Raw genomic sequence first — 17,944 nt, forward strand, 5'->3', positions numbered from 1 at the left:
TAATGAAATAACTTGTGAATTCAGAGCTTTCCACTTTCTACAACAATCCAAATCCACTGTCATTTGTGGCAATGCAGTTGTCTAAATGAACACTAAATTCTCTGAAACTGTTGTAGTAACCAGGTAAGCGAAGGGTGCGGAAGCATGTGGATGAAGTGGGATATTCCGCTCGAACCACCTCCACTTTCATGCTAGCCATGGGTATCTCCCATCCAACCCAAAATTTAACAAGCTGTTTCAGCTGCTCTTGGGACACTGAAAATATAAAGAGCCAAATCACAAAACAAGGATTCTCAAAGGAATGAAAACTGAGATAACTAAAGTAATTAGTAATCCTACCCAACACAGAGTAATAATTACTAGGCAAATTACCTACTATAGATTGCCTGCTGTAAATTACCTTTAGTTTACTATAGTAGGCTATCCCAAAAAAAAATTACTATTCACCAAAGAAAAAAAACATGGTACCCTTGGTTTTAACTTACTCTGTCACGGACGCTCAGTTGTTTTGCACCAAAAATACCTTCATACATTTTTGTCCATATTTTTAATTATTATACATTTGTGAACTGTTTCTTGGTATGTATAATTTCTCTTTGGGGTATGCAGTTAATTTAATAATTTCATGTAAACATTCATTAACTGCTATTTCTTGACAAACAGTTTGTTTGGAGGAGACTTACACATTTTACACTAAATGTTAAAGTTATTTTATCGAATTTAAGTATATTTGATGCATTAATTTGACTGAAATTAAAACAAAAACACAGAATTCTTTGCAAGAACTTGTCCACAAATGCAGACTTATTGTTCTGCATGCTGATGGACTTTTAATAGGCTAACTTGTAATAAACTGAATGCTCACAGACAGGCACATATAGATAGATAAAGACCATGGAGGAGAGTAGAGATGGAGGCATTGCTGATAGGGAAGCTATGGAGACAGAGGGCCAGAAAGGGAGCGCTGAAAATAGACCCGAGGCCAGGGAGAAATGGGCCAACAAGACTGAGTTCCTGCTGTCCATGGCTGGAGAGATCATCGGCCTGGGGAACGTGTGGCGCTTCCCTTACCTGTGCTACAAAAATGGAGGCGGTAAGTGAAAGTTTGTCATAGAGAGAGGGTTGGAAAGCAGGACTGCTGAAGAAGAAGTGTAACATTGAAAGAAAGAAAGAAAGAAAGAAAGAGGCAATACGCCTGGGGCGTTTTAAAGCTCTGCACAGAGAGATGGATTTGACCTTTAAGATTCAGCACATCAGAACTGAAGCCCATGGTTTTTAACTTAATCAATAGACCACTATGTTCTTCTGCAATGCTCAGGTTTGCAAATGAACTCTTCATATATATATACTTATTAAAATAAGTAAGCACAAGTTATATTTCTTTAAAAATGAATCGTGTAAACCAAAACGGTTAAGTTAATGTGTTTGCTACCGTTTACCCTCAAGCTCCTTATTCAAATGTGATCAAAAGAAGCTACAGTATTACATTGCTTATTTAATGATATGTTATTGCTCTGTTCTTTTACAACCCTTAAAGATAATGGAAACAAGAGTTTCACCCTAGATTATGACTAATAACTCATTTTTGTTATGGCCTCTCCAGGTGTTTTCTTCATCCCTTATTTCATCTTCCTCTTCTTTTGTGGAATCCCAGTATTCTTCCTTGAGACGGCATTAGGTCAATACACCAGTGAAGGGGGGATCACTGCTTGGAGAAAAATCTGCCCCATGTTTGAAGGTGACTTATGCTTTCATAAAAGTCCATGTATTGAATTGCTGGAATTAATTGTACTGTGCTTTGTGTATTATTTTGCACATGTGGCATTTCTCACACAGTGTGGTTTTTGTCCACAGGTGTAGGTGTTGCCTCCCAAGTTATAGTGATTTATCTGAATATATATTACATTGTGATCCTGGCCTGGGCTCTGTTTTATCTATTCAACTCTTTTTGGAGTACTCTACCTTGGACTTCCTTGGACAATTATTGGAACACAGGTGTGGTTTAATGTATTATGTAATTCATATAAGCTCAAGACACTGAATACCTGTCGGGCAATTTCAGACTTGCCCAGTGGCACAAGCATTGCAGCTTTGAATGTTAATAATGTCAACAACTGCTATTGTACAAGCTTAGTTGTTTTTACTTTTGGTTTGTAGCTCATCCTGCAACGTTTGTGCTACAGAAATGAATATTAGGCTACTTATGTGTGATTTGTTGAGGGGAATTAGCACCTTTCTAAATGATCAGACTTTTTTTTTTTTTCCGGTTTTTGCACCAGCATAAAAATAAAATAGTTCATTGTGAGATAAAGTTCAAAGTAAAACATAAAATCAGATTGTGAGATACTGTATAATTAATGATTTCAAATTGCAATTCCGAGAAATAAAAGTTTGGTTGCTGCAGTTAGGAGATATGAAGTCACATTGAAAGATACTGAACATTTCAAAAAATAAAGTTGGAATTGTGAGATACAAGGTCACATTGTAAGATATGAAGTCGCAATTACAAGAAATAAAGTTGTAATTGCAAGCAGTAAAGTCACAATTATGAAATAAAAATAGTCACAATCATGAGAAATAAAGTCTCAATCACGTGAAATAAAGTTGTGATTGTGAGATATAAGTTGCAGTTACAAGAAATAAAGTCACAGTTTATGAGAAATGCAATTTACACTCACAATTACAGGAAATAAAATTGCAATGAGAATTAAAAGTGCTGTTGCAAAAAAAATACAAACATATAACAAAGTCACAATTACAAGAAATGAAGGCACGGTTATGAGAAATAAAGTTGCAACTGTGAGATATAAAGCCAACATTACAAGAAAAAGTCACAATTACAAGAAATGAAGTCACAATTCTGAGAAATTAAGTTGTAGCTGTGAAATATAAAGTTCCAATTGCAACAAGGAATAAAGTCGCAATTACAATAAAACAAACAATAAAGTCACAGTTAGAAATACATTTGCAAATTGTAAGATACACTCAGAATTATGAGAAATAAAATTGAGAATGCAATGAAATAAATGAGCTAATGTGAAAAAAAGTTGCAGTTGTGACATAAAGTTGCAAATACCAAAACCAAAGTCGCAATTATGATAAAGTTATAATTGTGAGATATAAAGCTGAAATTACAAGGAATAACGACACAATTACAAGAAGTCACAGTTACCTTTTTTTTTTTAAGACTTTGAGACTTGACATACATGGAACTAAATGGAACATGGAACATATTAAAAATAATAATGTTGAAAATAAAAATTCAATATAAATATAAATGACTGTTCCCATTCCAGATCAATTTGAGCTCACTTTGATCTCCCATTTTATCGACAGTGAACTGCCACAATATAAGTGCTACCTACACAGGTTTACACAGACCTGACGCTGACTGGTCTTTCCTCTACAATGAAACGGATAAATATGGTGACAACTACAGCATGAGGTAACCTCACTTAACAACAGAGTACAAAATCAAAACACTTCTGTTGCTCTCCTGATGTTTACAGGGTCATAGAAGATGTTCGTTGGATTCAGGCTTTAGAAGATTGCAAACACATCTGTTGGAAAAGTTGCCTAAACAAAGACCCTTTTGTAATGCATTTATTACTGCAAGTATTAAAGTAAGAATTATTTATTCTTTGTTTGGACTTGTTTGGACCTAACAGGAAAATGAAAAGAACACAGACTGATGCAGGTGTATTTGAACATTTCACTGAAATCCGTTAATGAATGTTGTAAACCTATTATTATATAGCTCTTCATATAATAAGCTTTGTGTGTTTTTTTTTTTTTTCTGTTAATGAGCTACTGAAAGAAAATAGCTTAAAACGTTATTTCGAGACCAACTAGACCATCTTAAATCAGCAAACCAATTAAGGTTCGGTTACACAATTTTTCTTTCTACACTGTGTTTCAGAATAGAAAGACCAAGCTTTTTGTGTATCTAACTTATCATAACACAGAAACATCTGCTTTTGGTTGAAAAGAATGCCCTTGAAAAGCTGTGGTGAACTCACAATCTCCTTATGTCTTTCTTTCATCAGTTTTCAAAATGAATCCGAATGGCCTTTTAAATTGATCTCCCCAGAACAAGAGTACTGGTTGTAAGTTACATAATTTGCTACTTAAACATTTCAAATACTGTTTATGCATTAGTACTACACATTTCTTTGAACAAATTGAACTGTGATTGTTTCAGTGCAATTCCAAACTTATTTATTTGTTTGTTTGTTTATCTCCAAATTCCTATAATTACATTATGTTACAGGTTACAGTCATACAGTGTCAGGCAGCAATAGCTCCTTATAAAATCACCTGCATATTTCCCATTTTAACAACACGGAACTTGCTTTACTGTCAGTCAGCTACTTACGAAAGGATTTGGTAATGTCAGAAAGCTCACATAATTTAGGGTTAGTTCTCTTCCAAGTATTGGACTATGAGTGAGATAACCCCTACCCTTAAAAGGGTGGGAAGAAACATGAAAAACATCCAACATCTGTGAGACAAATACTTTTAATGTTTCATCAGGCAGACATGGGATATTGAGAAATCTGCGCTGAACCACAGAGCCAGTGAACTCAATGAAAACAATATGTTTATAGTTTGTGCAGTTTCCTAAACTAAAGCCCACAAAACTAAATAACAGCACAGATACATCTGTATCTAGCATTGGTATATTTGGGTTTCTGGGCCTAGGTTTATCCTAAAACTAGAAATCTTAGACTTTGAGACTTGACATGCATGGAACTAAAAAAAAAAAGTGTTGTATATAATATTTGTGTGTTTTTTTGTGTACCCCCAGGTGACATAAAGTTGCAAATACCAAAACCAAAGTCGCAATTATGATAAAGTTATAATTGTGAGATATAAAGCTGAAATTACAAGGAATAACGACACAATTACAAGAAGTCACAGTTACCTTTTTTTTTTTTTTACTCTGGGGCAGAAACAGGCTTCCATATATATATATATATATACATATATATACATATATATATATAGCATTGGTATATTTGGGTTTCTGGGCCTAGGTTTATCCTAAAACTAGAAATCTTAGACTTTGAGACTTGACATGCATGGAACTAAAAAAAAAAAGTGTTGTATATAATATTTGTGTGTTTTTTTGTGTACCCCCAGCCATCGTATGTTGCGGGTGGCGAACAGTGGTGGTCTGGGGAGTGTAAATGCTGATCTTGCCATGTGTCTTCTTTTGGCTTGGGTCATCTGTTATTTCTGCATCTTTAAAGGAGTCAAGACCTCAGGCAAGGTCAGCTGATACTCATGCACATCTGTCTGCCAGTGAAATAATCAAGTGTAAACAATGTCATAATTGTACTTATCATAAACAAACACTAAAAACCTATAAACTTACACTGAAGGACCTGAGCCATAGTTAGGGACTGGAATATTTGTACTTTTTTGAGCAACCATTCATAACGCACTAGCAACCACCTTGCAATTCCCAATCAACACACTTGCAACCAAGCATGCTAACAGTCATTCAAAACATTTTAGCAACAGCATTGCAACCACACACACCATCCAACAATGTAGTATCACACTAAAACCAGTCCAGAACACCTCAACAGCTGCATAAACACTCAAGAAACCACCTAGAACAACCTACAGTTGCACCTGCGTAGCAACATGCTAAACAAAAATAAAAAAAAACCTTAACAGCTTAGCAAACAACTAGCAGCAACAAAGCACATACTGTAGTAACATTTTTTTACACAATTCCTTCCACAATGCTATGATTTGACCTCAAAATATTTTTTTTACCATAGTGCATGATTTGCATGATGTGCATCACATATATGGCTTTTCTGATGTAGTAAACTTGCTCAGTAGCTCACCTGGTACAGCTGGTAAAATTCCCATGAAACATGAATCATGATAAAAGTTGGGGAAGTCGTGGCCTAATGGTTAGAGAGTCGGACTCGTAACCCAAAGGTTGCGAGTTCGAGTCTCAGGTCTGGCAGGAATTGTAGGTGGGGGGAGTGAATGTACAGTGCTCTCTTCCACCTTCAATACCACGACTGAGGCGCCCTTGAGCAAGGCATCGAACCCCCAACTGCTCCCCGGGCGCCGCAGCAAAAAATGGCTGCCCACTGCTCTGGGTGTGTGTGTGTTCACGGTGTGTGTGTGTTCACTGCTGTGTGTGTGCACTTAGTATGGGTAACCATACTTGGCCACATGTCACGTCACTTTTTTCACTTTAAAAGATGTAGAAGCTAAAATGAATAATAATAAATTACTTTTTTATCTCAGGTTTGCTTTTGTTAACATTATCAGTTAGACTTAGGGGAGTATGTTATTTTCAAACACTATTAACATTTTAGCACCACTCATCGCAACAACCAATGTACTAAAATTTTGCCAGTTGCATGTTCATCTTTTTCAGATAAAACTGAACATGCTTTTAGCATAAGGTGACCAGATGTGCCACTTCCCCGGGGACACGTTCTGCCCAGGATTTCTATATTGCCTAAAATAGGCAGTTTTTGACCGTTTGTGCTGCGCAGATCGATCATTGTATGACATCAAAGTACCGCGAGAGCTATTCGAAAGCATTAGGAGTCGTCTGCTCTGTTCCCGGGAAGTGGCACGTCTGGTCACCTTATTTTAGCACCATTTACTGGACATGCAGGTAACATCATTTTTCAGAAATGTCACCATAGGTATGTTTTCCCAAAGAGCCTAGGCTGTTTTCTAAATGTTTATTTAACTTTAGTCAGAGAACATTTTAAAGACTTATTGCAGATGGCACACAAAAACACAATCATCAAATAGACATCTCTGCAATATGTGTGCTATCAGTGATGCATTTATCATACCTGTATAGCAACTGTATAGCAACATACTAGCAACCGCCCACAACACCTTATCATAATAGCGGTTAGTTTTGTACGTTCAAGCCCCACTCACTTATTTTCCTCAGAAAATCTAGTTTGAACCTCATAAATGCAAAATATCAACTAGCAATGTCTACATTCGAATTAAACAAAATAGAACATTATAAGTAACAAAATATTTTCAGAAGAAATTTGTGAAAAGGTTGTGAAAAATGTGCCACTGCGATGTTGGAATTTCCCAGTATTAGGTAATCCACTGATGTTCAGAGTGGCATTGTGGATGTTGCTAAGGTATTTTGAGTGGTTGCTTAGAATGTGGCTAAGCGGCTAATAGCTAATGCCCTAATGGCTAATTGTCTATGATTTTCTTCATGTGTCTGCTAGCCTATGGGAATCTCTTTTATGTATGTAACACTGGAATATTTTAGAGAAGTCAACTAACATGATATTTATGTGTTGTTTTGCAGGTTGTGTACTTCACAGCTACGTTCCCCTACTTAATGCTGTTCATCCTTTTCATCAGAGGAGTGACTCTGCCAGGAGCTGCAACTGGAATTACTTATTATCTGTATCCTGATATCAGTAAACTCTCTAATCCTGATGTAAGTGCACACAATCCCTACTTCTCATTTTGCTTGCTATCTGTCCTAAATAGTTTCTGAGGTTAGAATTGATAATGTCCCGAATACAGTACGCTAAAATTACCATCCCAATGATCTACTATTTCTTGTGGATCTGATGGAGATACATGATCGCTTTAATGAATTACAGTGCGACAAAGCGGTTGATTGTTTCAAGATGCAATTTTATAGCATGGGAATATATGCCAAAACCTGCCTACTTGCCTGATCTAAAAAAAGCAGGTGGCTGGATGGCAGTGGGGGGGGTTCAAAAATAAACTGGAAAAAATAAATTGGCAAGAATGAAAGATGCGGATCACATTTCGAATAAGATTACCAAGACAAACATTTTCAGTTTGGAATGACGTGCACATTTAGGAATGATGTCAAAATACACAATAAGACCAGAAATATGCATTTAAAAGGAATCGGATTTCACGTTTATACTTGTGTTAGTACTGGAACGGTTGTAATTCCAAAATGCCATTCTGGAATAGTTGGATGGCAGTCTGGCATTCTTGTATAGTTAGATGTGTCATGTGTTTTTCATGTTATGTCTAATTCATGGAACAGTACATTGCTGTGATGACTTGTAAAACAGTAAATATTCAGTTTTATTCATGTGGCATGTGTGGAAAAGTCCAAATGTGTAAATCTGGGTCATGTGGGTGGTCTGGTTGGATCGCAATCCATAAAGGAGCATTTTGTTTCCAAGAAAATGACCTATTAATGGTCTTAAGAACTCATTGACTATGATGACTTTGTAATGATTCCAGACAGGGAGGTTTGTTTCTCTGAGCCTCAGGCATAGCGGCTATCACTGGGTCTGTATATAGAACTAGAGGGAAAAACAGATGCACATGAACACCGAAACATGCAACTTTTGTTTTCTGAAAGAGTTTCTACAGAATTTCTTTGTTTTGTTTTTTTTGTAAGAGGAGTTTAACAATGCAAGTGACAAAACTATTTTCTTAGAGAGGGATTTTCGTTGCTTTCACCGCAAAACAAAATAAAGGTTGGCAAAAAACGAGGCGAAAAGGCGATGTATTGCGTGGGAGGTGCTTTTGGTTTTTGGAGGGGAGCCACGGAGCCACAAAAATAAGTTTGTTGGAATTATACAAGGCAGCTGCAAAAGTTGAGGCAGGGAGGCAGAAGAGAAGATATCTTGGAATTGTGTAACAATCACAGGGTTGTTATAGGGTGTCCTCCACCCCTCTTCTATCACCGGTTTAGCCTGGTAGACTTCAGAAATGAAGAAGCAAAGCCCCCACTCTGTGCTTGTTGTTTCTGAAACTAATATGAATTCATGTTTATACTATTTGATATTTTTGTAGCTTTTGGCATTAGAATTAATTTGAGGATAGAATTGAATTAATAGAATTGACTGGCCATCTGTTCAGGGTGTCGGCAGCCTGTGCCCTGAGACTCTGAAATAGGCTCCATCCCTGCGACCCTACAGAGTATAAGCGGTTTGGAGAATAGATGGATGGAATAGAATTGTCTTTATATAATTATATGAGCAATATCACACGAGTAACTAAAATCACCATCATGAACACACACCGTTTCTGCGTTTCTGAATACCAAGTACTATTATTAATGAAATACTATTATTTGTATAAAACATATTTATTTAATAATAATGTTTAATAAACAACCATCATAAAAGTTATTAGGCAATTCAGTCAAATGTACAAAGGCAGCACTCTGATATACAGCATTAAAGTTATATAAAATAGAACGTGATGAGATTTTGCCCTCAGCCAAATCTATTTGCTCTGGGAAAAAAAATAGATTAAGGAGGCCCCGTTAGATTTACCCAAAACAAATTATATGTAATGTTTAACCTCTATAGAGACATCAGAACCAGTGGTAAATTCCAGAAGATCTGGCCGAGTTAAGGCTGCTCTCGGTGGGTTAATGAGTGTTGAACGGATGCTGTGGACGCCATGGAGCTCTGAAAATGCTGAAGCAAATTTTAAAATCGATGTTATCTTTATTAACATACCACATATTTTAAGTCTAAACAACTACATTCTTTTCTTAAAAAAAACTATTAAACCTACATTCTGTGACACAAAAAACAGTATTATTTATCAAATTATAGTGGATTTGGGCGTCTGCCATTGAAATCCGCTGTGAGAAGTACCGCAAGCAGACTGATACAAACGGTGAAACGGTTGGAGTTCTGTTGTTACTAGAATATTGCATGCCTGGAAAAGGCTCTCAGCCAATCAGATTCGAGGACTAGAAAGAATTGTTCTGTGTGTATATATTTGTTCCTTTGGATTTATAGCTCTCAGTTTCTGTTACTTATTGTCTGTCCTCTTCATTGTAAAGTTAGTTGGCTTTTTGTCATGCTTGTCTTTTTGAATTATATTTTGCTTTTCAAATTTTAATAAAACTGCTTGTAAATAGATCCAGTCTAAAATCTTCCTCCCTGCAACCAACTGTGACACATGTATGCTCTAATCCAGTTTTTGTTTGACCCAGTACACACATTTTATATCAGTTTAGCATACTCACTCAAAAAGTTAAGTGAAGGGCTGCGCGTCCCCAGGCATTTTTATTTATTTATTTATTTTATGTATTTATTTAGTTATTTATTTTTTGGTAGAAGATCAGTATACATCAGAATCATGGCCAGATTTAACTTTCTTCTAACTCCAAAATCACAGTTTCACCCTGTTTGGGGCCTCAATGAGAACACAATGCGCTTAAGAGAGGCATATACACTGAACAAAATTATAAACACTTTTGTTTTTGCCCCCATTTTTTACTCCTGCAGTCAGCATGCCAATTGCACGTTCCCTCAAAACTTGCGACATCTGTGGCATTGTGCTGTGTGATAAAACTGCACATTTTAGAGTGGCCTTTTATTGTGGCCAGCCTAAGGCACACCTGTGCAATAATCATGCTGTCTAATCAGCATCTTGATATGCCACACCTGTGAGGTGGATGGATTATCTCGGCAAAGGAGAAGTGCTCACTAACACAGATTTAGACAGATTTGTGAACAATATTTGAGAGAAATAGGCCTTTTGTGTACATAGAAAAAGTCTTAGATCTTTGAGTTCAGCTCATGAAAAATGGGGGCAAAAACAAAAGTGTTGCGTTTATAATTTTGTTCAGTGTAGATGTTGCCATCCAAACTGCATCTATTGGTGTCACTGTAGGACAGTATAAAATTATAAAAATGTATAATATTTAGAAATATTTTTTTTGTTTTATTGTTTGTACGGTTTGATTATTTTCTTTCTTACTTGCCTTGCCTTCTCTGAGACAATGTACTCACACAGGAAGTGTGTATAAATATATAGGCGGATAGGGTATCATGTATATAGAGTCTAAGAAAAGCGAATAAACACTAGCATTACGAAACTGAATTGGAGGATGTCAGCCCTCTAACCCTGCTTATAGTAACCAGATGTGCAGACTAGAGGCCCATTCGAGGAGTGCATTGCTCAAACTGGATGTCTACAGTGAATTTGTGAATCTCATAAAGAGATGTCCAGGTCAAATTCCACCCCAAAATTAAAATGCATTTTATTTTGCATCTTCATCTCATTTTCTGCAGGTATGGCGTGATGCAGGCACTCAGGTGTTTTTTTCCTACGCTGTGTGTCAAGGAGTCCTAACAGCGCTGGGCAGTTATAACAAATACAACAATGACTGCTACAAGTCAGTAAGTAGCCTCCTGCATTAACGTTCTGCACCCCACCCATTGATACATATCACAGTCGTCTGCGTTTCATCATTTATTGTTATTTCTATATTCTGTGTTCCACAGGGACTGTATAGCACTCTGTATTCTGAACAGCTCCACCAGCATCTTTGCTGGATTTGTTGTCTTTTCTATTCTGGGGTTCATGGCCCATCAGTTAGGTTTACCCATGGAAGACATAGCATCATCAGGTAAATATTGTTATGATGAGACTATATAAGCTGTCTAGATATAATATAGTACACTGGATTATTTATGTGTATGCAGCCCCAAAGGGGACATGGTGATGGAACAAAATATGAGATGGGAGGAAAAATTATATTTCAGTGCTTTTGGATTTGCTAACAAAAGTACTACATCCCCCATGGAACTTTGTGTTCTTTCACAAAACATTTATGCTTTCTCACAAAACTATAGAGAATATTTGCGTTCTCTCACAAAACACTTGTATTCTCTTTTAAAAGTATTGTGTTCCCTCAACAAACTTTGCGTCTCCTCACAAAACAGGCATTTTTCCTCCTATTCAATTTTCTACACTTTAAGGGTCTACATTATATGGGTCTACATTTTTCATGGAAAAAAAAAAATATGTGGACACTGCCTTCTAATTAATGGGTTACAGATGCTTTTTCAGTCTCCTTAAACAAACATTTAGAGTCCGGTGACTTTTATGCCTCTACGCACATCAAGTACTGATTCTAGTGGAAAAGACATGCACAAATCTCAGATCTGAACCTCACTGAACACTTTCAGGGTAAATTGGCAATCCAACTGCAAGCATGGCCACTTTTGACCATGTAGTGTATCATAGTCTCTTGCTATGTTGCTATCCACCACAAGAGAGCATCTCAGGCCAACGCTTGTGGTCTATGTATGTCTGAATGTATTGAAACTGAATACTGAATGATATATTATGAATGATATATTATGAAATATATATTTTAGGGTTATGCGACAATAATGAAAAACTTTTATTTTATTTTTTTTTTATTTTTTTATTTCAGGTCCTGGACTAGCATTCATAGCATATCCTAGAGCCCTCTCTCTGTTACCTGGACCCCAGTTCTGGTCTGTTCTTTTCTTTTTTATGGTACTTCTTCTGGGCCTTGACAGCCAGGTACAACATCACATAATATATATAACATGATATTTTATGATATTTTTTCCACGAGTCTTATGTCCATTTTGATAAATGTGTGAGGGTTTATATCCATGTCTTTTGAAGTTTGTGTGTGTGGAGAGTTTAGCCACAGCTCTCACAGACCTATTTCCTGGAGTTCTAAGGAAGCGGCGAGAGCTTTTGGTGTTACAAATCGCCGTCATCTGCTTCTTACTGGGTCTGCCATTCATCACAAAGGTATAGAAAAAAAAAGAAAATAGAGATTAGATATTAGATATTTTCTAACTCTACAGCATACTATATTTTAGGGAGGATTCCATCTGTTTACTGTGATGGACACCTATGGCCCGAGTGGAACTAACCTGCTCTTTATCGCCTGCTTTGAGACGATTGTTGTCGCATGGGTTTACGGTAAGAGACGCTACAATACACATACATACAATCAGGGCCGTTTCTAGCCAATTTGACGCCCTAGGCGAAATCCCTATTGCCTAGTGACTAAGACATTTACACATAAATCACACATATTAATTTTATTACATTTTGATTTGGATACTATATACTATACTACTACATATTGTTTAGATATTATCAATGGCTACTTTTTTGTCTTTATCTGTTTTTTGTTCAATTTTTTTGTTGTTGTTTCTTGAAACATTGATTTAAAGTGTCAGTTATTGCATTATTATTTCAGTCAAACCTATAAAACCCCTGTTACCCCAAACTACATATAAAAGCTTTATCAGTGGCACAAAAGTAACCAATGCAGCTACTTAATCATTTGCTACTCATTAACGCGTTAACGTCCCCTTTATATAACGTGACGCTCTGCCCTCTATGACGCTGCTCCCACTAAGCGCTGTTAGAAGTGAATGAATTAATTCAGCATTTCGACACCTCCGTAAGGATGCACTTAACTCGACAAAGCGGTCTAATAAAGGATGTATTGATCTCGTGAATTAGCAAATTTTACTATACAAATATTTTTTAATTGGATGTTAAAGTTTATATGGGAATATTACATGACACGCTGATCCTTTAACAATGCATTGGCGCAAAAAAAACTCACACCTTTTGGACAAATGTGCCACAAATAAAACCTTCCCAGGGCAGTACCTTGCCTCACCGACTAAAATCAGGGCGCCCACTACTGAGACGGCACCAGAGGTGAGGGGGCACAGTGACCGAGGTAGCTGGGCCGGGCCCCCTCAGGGAATCAAAAATTCTTATTGAATAGCTTGTTTCTCTATGACACATTATTAAAGTAAAATGGGTTGTGAATGCAGTTTCACTGAGACTCTAAGGACATATTACCACTCAATGCAACCAACTGCAAAAAAATTATAATTTACGACAAAATATTATTTACAGTGTATATCAAAAAATGTTTAATACAATAACTTTTCTAAACTACAGCAAATAATTACTTGTTGTACTATATGTTTATTACAATGTAATTACATTATAATATGAATATCAATTATGGATGAGTATTGAACATATAAATATTCTTAAACAAGTTTAAGTTGAGTGAGTTAATCTTTTAGCCCTATACTTTGTTCATAAAACTTCCCCTGGAGTTTAAAGTTTGCTACTCAAAAAACGAACACTGTGTATAATAACGGCAATAAGACATGCATTTTAAAAATGAGAGAAAGGTAAACAAGAAAAAAAAATGGCTGGTTTGCAGGTGCAAACCGTTTCTATGACAACATTGAGGACATGATTGGATATGCACCATTCCCTGTGCTGAAGTACTGCTGGCTCTTCATTACCCCTCTCATCTGTGTTGTGAGTTCACATTTAGTCTCTCTCTAGCTCTCTCTCACTCTTCTGTAACTGTTTATTGTTTCAAAATCTGCACTGCTTTCTCATTAGTTCATCAATGATTGTTTCATGTTTCGTTTGACATCCTGCTATGCATCCATTCCTTCAATACATTCATTAATCCGAGCAGTTTATCTGTCATGGTTTGGAGCTTTTTGGAGTCTTCTGTCTCTTTTATTTTATAGAATTTGTAACACTCAAAAAGAAAAAGTGGCAAACTGTAGCTACTAAAAATAGATATCCATTTAGAATTACTTTTTTAGCAGACAGTTTTATCCATAAGCAGTATTCAAATGATGAATTCAATGATTCGATGATTATTTTGAGTGTTGCAGAGCCCAGGCTCTTCAAGGTCTTTACACCAACATGGTGCATGTACTGTAGTCAGGATGTTGTATATATTTTGTGTTGTGAATTAAGTTTTGCATCAAATTGAGTAACCATTTTGAAAGTACAGGAATTTGTCCCCCCCCTTAGGCTACTCTGCTGTATAACCTGCTGGGTAGTAAATCTGTGTCTTCAGCTGATCCATTTGTGCCGGACTGGAGTTACAAGTTGGCACCTTTGCTCACAGTCATTCCTATGGTTTGCATCCCAATCTTCTTGTTCGTCTCTTTAGGAAGGGAGAGTAAAACCCATCAATCCATCCAACCCATCCGTTCATCATTTAGTCATGCATTCATTCATCTTATCTCAGTCAATTCCGTCTGTCACAGCATCTGTCCTCCATTCTTAAATACCGACACTGACTTTTTACCATTTAACACAGAATTATGTGTGTAAACAGGGCCGTTTCTAGGCATAGGCGAGCTAGGTGGTCGCCTATGGCGCCACCAGCTGAAGGGGCGCAAATGAGCGCACGTACTGGCACTTTTAGCAGGGTTGTGATAGAGTGGCACGGTCACCCTGAAATATGACTGCCGCCCCCACTGGGTCCCCCAACATTATTGGGCTAGAGTACTGTCAATCTGACGATGCCTGTATGCCACTAGATCAGAGTGCTGTCAATTGCTGCCTGATTGTTGCATGCAAAGTTTGCATTTGGAGCGCTCAACAACGCCATTAGATCAGTGGGCTCTGTCAGTGCTTTGGCAAGGTAACACTTTTTTAAAAGGGAATAGGGATTTCGCCTAGGGCGTCAAATTGGCTAGAAACGGCCCTGAGTCGAAGTTTTCCAGGAAAGAGCGGAAGGCTTGTTCTTCTGTCCACTCTCCGCTCTTGTATTTGGGGTGGTGTTTGCTGTTGTAAACACCCTGTAGATCTTCTATGGTCACAACGCCGTCTCCTGTCTTATCAAACTTCCGAAAAGCCTGATTGATCACCTGTTTCCGTGCGCTCGACATGGACGGCTGAAGCACTGACACTTTAAATCAATGTTTCAAAAAAGAACAACTAAAAAATTGAACAAAAAACAGATAAAGACAAAAAAGTATCCATTGATAATATCTAAACAATATGTAGAAGTATAGTATATAGTATCCAAATCAAAATGTAATAAAATTAATTTCTGTGTGAGTTGGGGGTAAAGTGTGTGCAATGTCTTAGCCACTAGGGATTGTTACATAGGGCTATACAGGCATCTAGTGGCAACACAATGATATTACAGATACTAAATTGTGCAAAATGTTTATCTTAACAGTCAATTTACAAATAATGCATTCAGATATGTGGAACTCAATGCACTGAATCTCCACAAATTAGTGTCGTTACTATGACAACCAATTTGAATGTGACAAGCAACTGGTGTCTGAAAAGAATTATATATATATATATGGGGGATGGGGGGGCAGGCGTCAAATTGGCTAGAAACGGCCCTGTGTGTAAATAATGTATAATAAAAGAAAACCCATGATTTAAATAGCAGGATTTAACAGTGATCACCTACTTTTTCAGCTGTCTTGGTTCTGGAAGTATTTTTCCCCATTCATTTCTCAATAGTGATTTCTAAAAGATTTCAGTAAAATATTGTCATGAACCAAGTCATGAACCAAACCAACCAGCATAATTATGATATTGCAAACACGGATTTGAAAAAAAGAAAGTATGTAACAATTAAAGTGTACATCTTAGAATGAACTTGAATGTGCAGTATATCATATTTACAAACATTATATAGTAGTTATAGGGAGAACCACTCACATAATTGTAATGTTTTGCCAGAGTTTACATTTCCATGGTAACAGAGTCTTCTCTGATTGGTGGTTCTTTGTTAGGAATTGTGGGTAATGTAGTTCTTCACTGTGAATTGGGCTAATGAACAAGATTTTATAAAAATGCACTGAAATCATGTTGACTTCTACAGAAGCATATATTAACAACCTCAGAGCCTATGGTAGGTTTATCTCGAAATATTTATATGCAATTGTTAAAAATCAGTTAATTGTTCAAAATACATAGTTATTCAAAACCAGTTCACTCCTGGAACCTTACTGCGATCTTTAACAGCACATAATTGTTCAAACACTCGTCATGTAATTTTTAGGAAATTTATTGTACAATTAATGTATCAGTCTTCTTTCCATCTCCTCAGGGTCGTAACATCATCACCCCCTCTAGTGACCTGAAGCAGCTCCGACCAAACAGTCCTCGTCTCACACTGTTTAATCGCGTAATCATTAAACCACAGAGATCTCAACACATTCAGGAAGATGGAGAAGAGAAAGCTAACAAAGAACACACCAGTGGAGTTTGATAAAGCAGAATGATGATTTTATTTTAGGTTATATATTATATATAGGACTTTATGTTAAATAATATCTTTGACTTGAATAAAATCAGTTAATCTAAATATAAAGTATATATTCGATTTCTTGACAACGCATTTCATTACAGTGTATGAGACTGCTCATATGAAATACACATCACTCAGGATGTCAAATGAACAAAACAAGGTTCAGTTGGAAATTTGACTGTGCTAATATGCATAATTAAAGGGATAGTTCACCCAAAAATTTACATTTGCTGTTAATTTACTCACCCTCAGGCCATCCAAGATGTAGGTGACTTTTGTTTTCAGTAGAACCGTAAAGAAGATTTTTAGCTGAAACCGTGGTCCTTGGTGATTCATAAAATGCAAATCAGTGGCTACCCATTTTTGAGAATAAAAAAAGCATATCAAGGAACACAAAATTAATATCCGTGGCTCCTGACAAAACGCCAACAATTTCATTTTTTTGGTGAACTATCCCTTTAAGGGTACTGAGTGTTTTTTATGAGTCATTCTGTTCTCAGGAGAAATTAAACTGTTTGTAGGAGTTCAAAGTGAGGGTTAGTGCAGCTGAGGAAAAAAATAGCAAATCGATTTTATATATGAAATTTATATGACAACTCTATGATAACTCATAGAGTTCAATTTAGTGTAAATATGATAATTAGTCTCATTTACATTTGTCATCTCTCGCTCTCTCTTGGTATATAGATCTTTTTTTTTTTTTCAAAAATGTGTCATTACATTGGTGACTGAAGCATTCTTCAGAACCACAGAACCACTCTTTATATTTTTAACTAGACTCCTCTATACCACTTTTCTATCCCATTTCTGTAATACAATGTAGTTTTTGATACATTTTATCGCATTAAACACTGTTCTTTCTTCCTTTTTTTCCAAATATATTTTTTAAAACTTGGTTCAAATAGTCCATTCTTTGTTGCTACATATGTGATATATTACTATTATATTATGTGTCCAAAAGTAAGTGGACTTCTAATTTACAACTCTAAAACAGATATGATCTACTAAGAACAGTTTTAAATACAGGTGCACAATCAATATATTGCTTGAATTTGAGTAAAA

At 36.4% G+C, this 17,944-nt stretch overlaps 1 protein-coding gene across 2 annotated transcripts; it reads left to right on the top strand.

Annotated features, from left to right (window-relative positions):
• Positions 1-872: 872 nt before the first annotated feature.
• Positions 873-16,903, top strand: LOC107726837 (sodium- and chloride-dependent GABA transporter 2-like). 2 transcript variants are annotated; one of them, XM_016536538.1, is made up of 15 exons: positions 873-1,093; positions 1,604-1,738; positions 1,855-1,995; positions 3,337-3,445; positions 4,047-4,106; positions 5,143-5,272; positions 7,328-7,462; positions 11,058-11,161; positions 11,271-11,395; positions 12,209-12,321; positions 12,430-12,561; positions 12,633-12,735; positions 14,015-14,115; positions 14,629-14,775; positions 16,682-16,903. In XM_016536538.1, exons 1-15 carry the CDS (start codon positions 895-897, stop codon positions 16,841-16,843), a joined length of 1,896 nt encoding a protein of 631 aa, XP_016392024.1. In that variant the 5' UTR covers positions 873-894; the 3' UTR covers positions 16,844-16,903. The 2 variants fall into 2 exon arrangements, with proteins under 2 accessions (XP_016392024.1, XP_016392026.1); XM_016536540.1 differs by lacking the exon at positions 12,430-12,561.
• The last annotated feature ends 1,041 nt before the right edge of the window (positions 16,904-17,944 follow it).

This window comes from Sinocyclocheilus rhinocerous, unplaced genomic scaffold, assembly GCF_001515625.1.
Source record: "Sinocyclocheilus rhinocerous isolate Xijiao unplaced genomic scaffold, SAMN03320098_v1.1 scaffold155, whole genome shotgun sequence".
In the NCBI taxonomy this organism is placed as follows: Eukaryota; Metazoa; Chordata; class Actinopteri; order Cypriniformes; family Cyprinidae; genus Sinocyclocheilus; species Sinocyclocheilus rhinocerous.

Bases quoted from the DNA above. Each gene is read 5' to 3' on its own strand.
- LOC107726837 (XM_016536538.1), top strand. From the start codon at position 895: ATGGAGGAGAGTAGAGATGGAGGCATTGCTGATAGGGAAGCTATGGAG. The intron at 7,463-11,057 runs GTAAGTGCACAC...CATTTTCTGCAG, and splicing joins GTAAACTCTCTAATCCTGAT to GTATGGCGTGATGCAGGCAC. The intron at 11,396-12,208 runs GTAAATATTGTT...TTTTTATTTCAG, and splicing joins GGAAGACATAGCATCATCAG to GTCCTGGACTAGCATTCATA.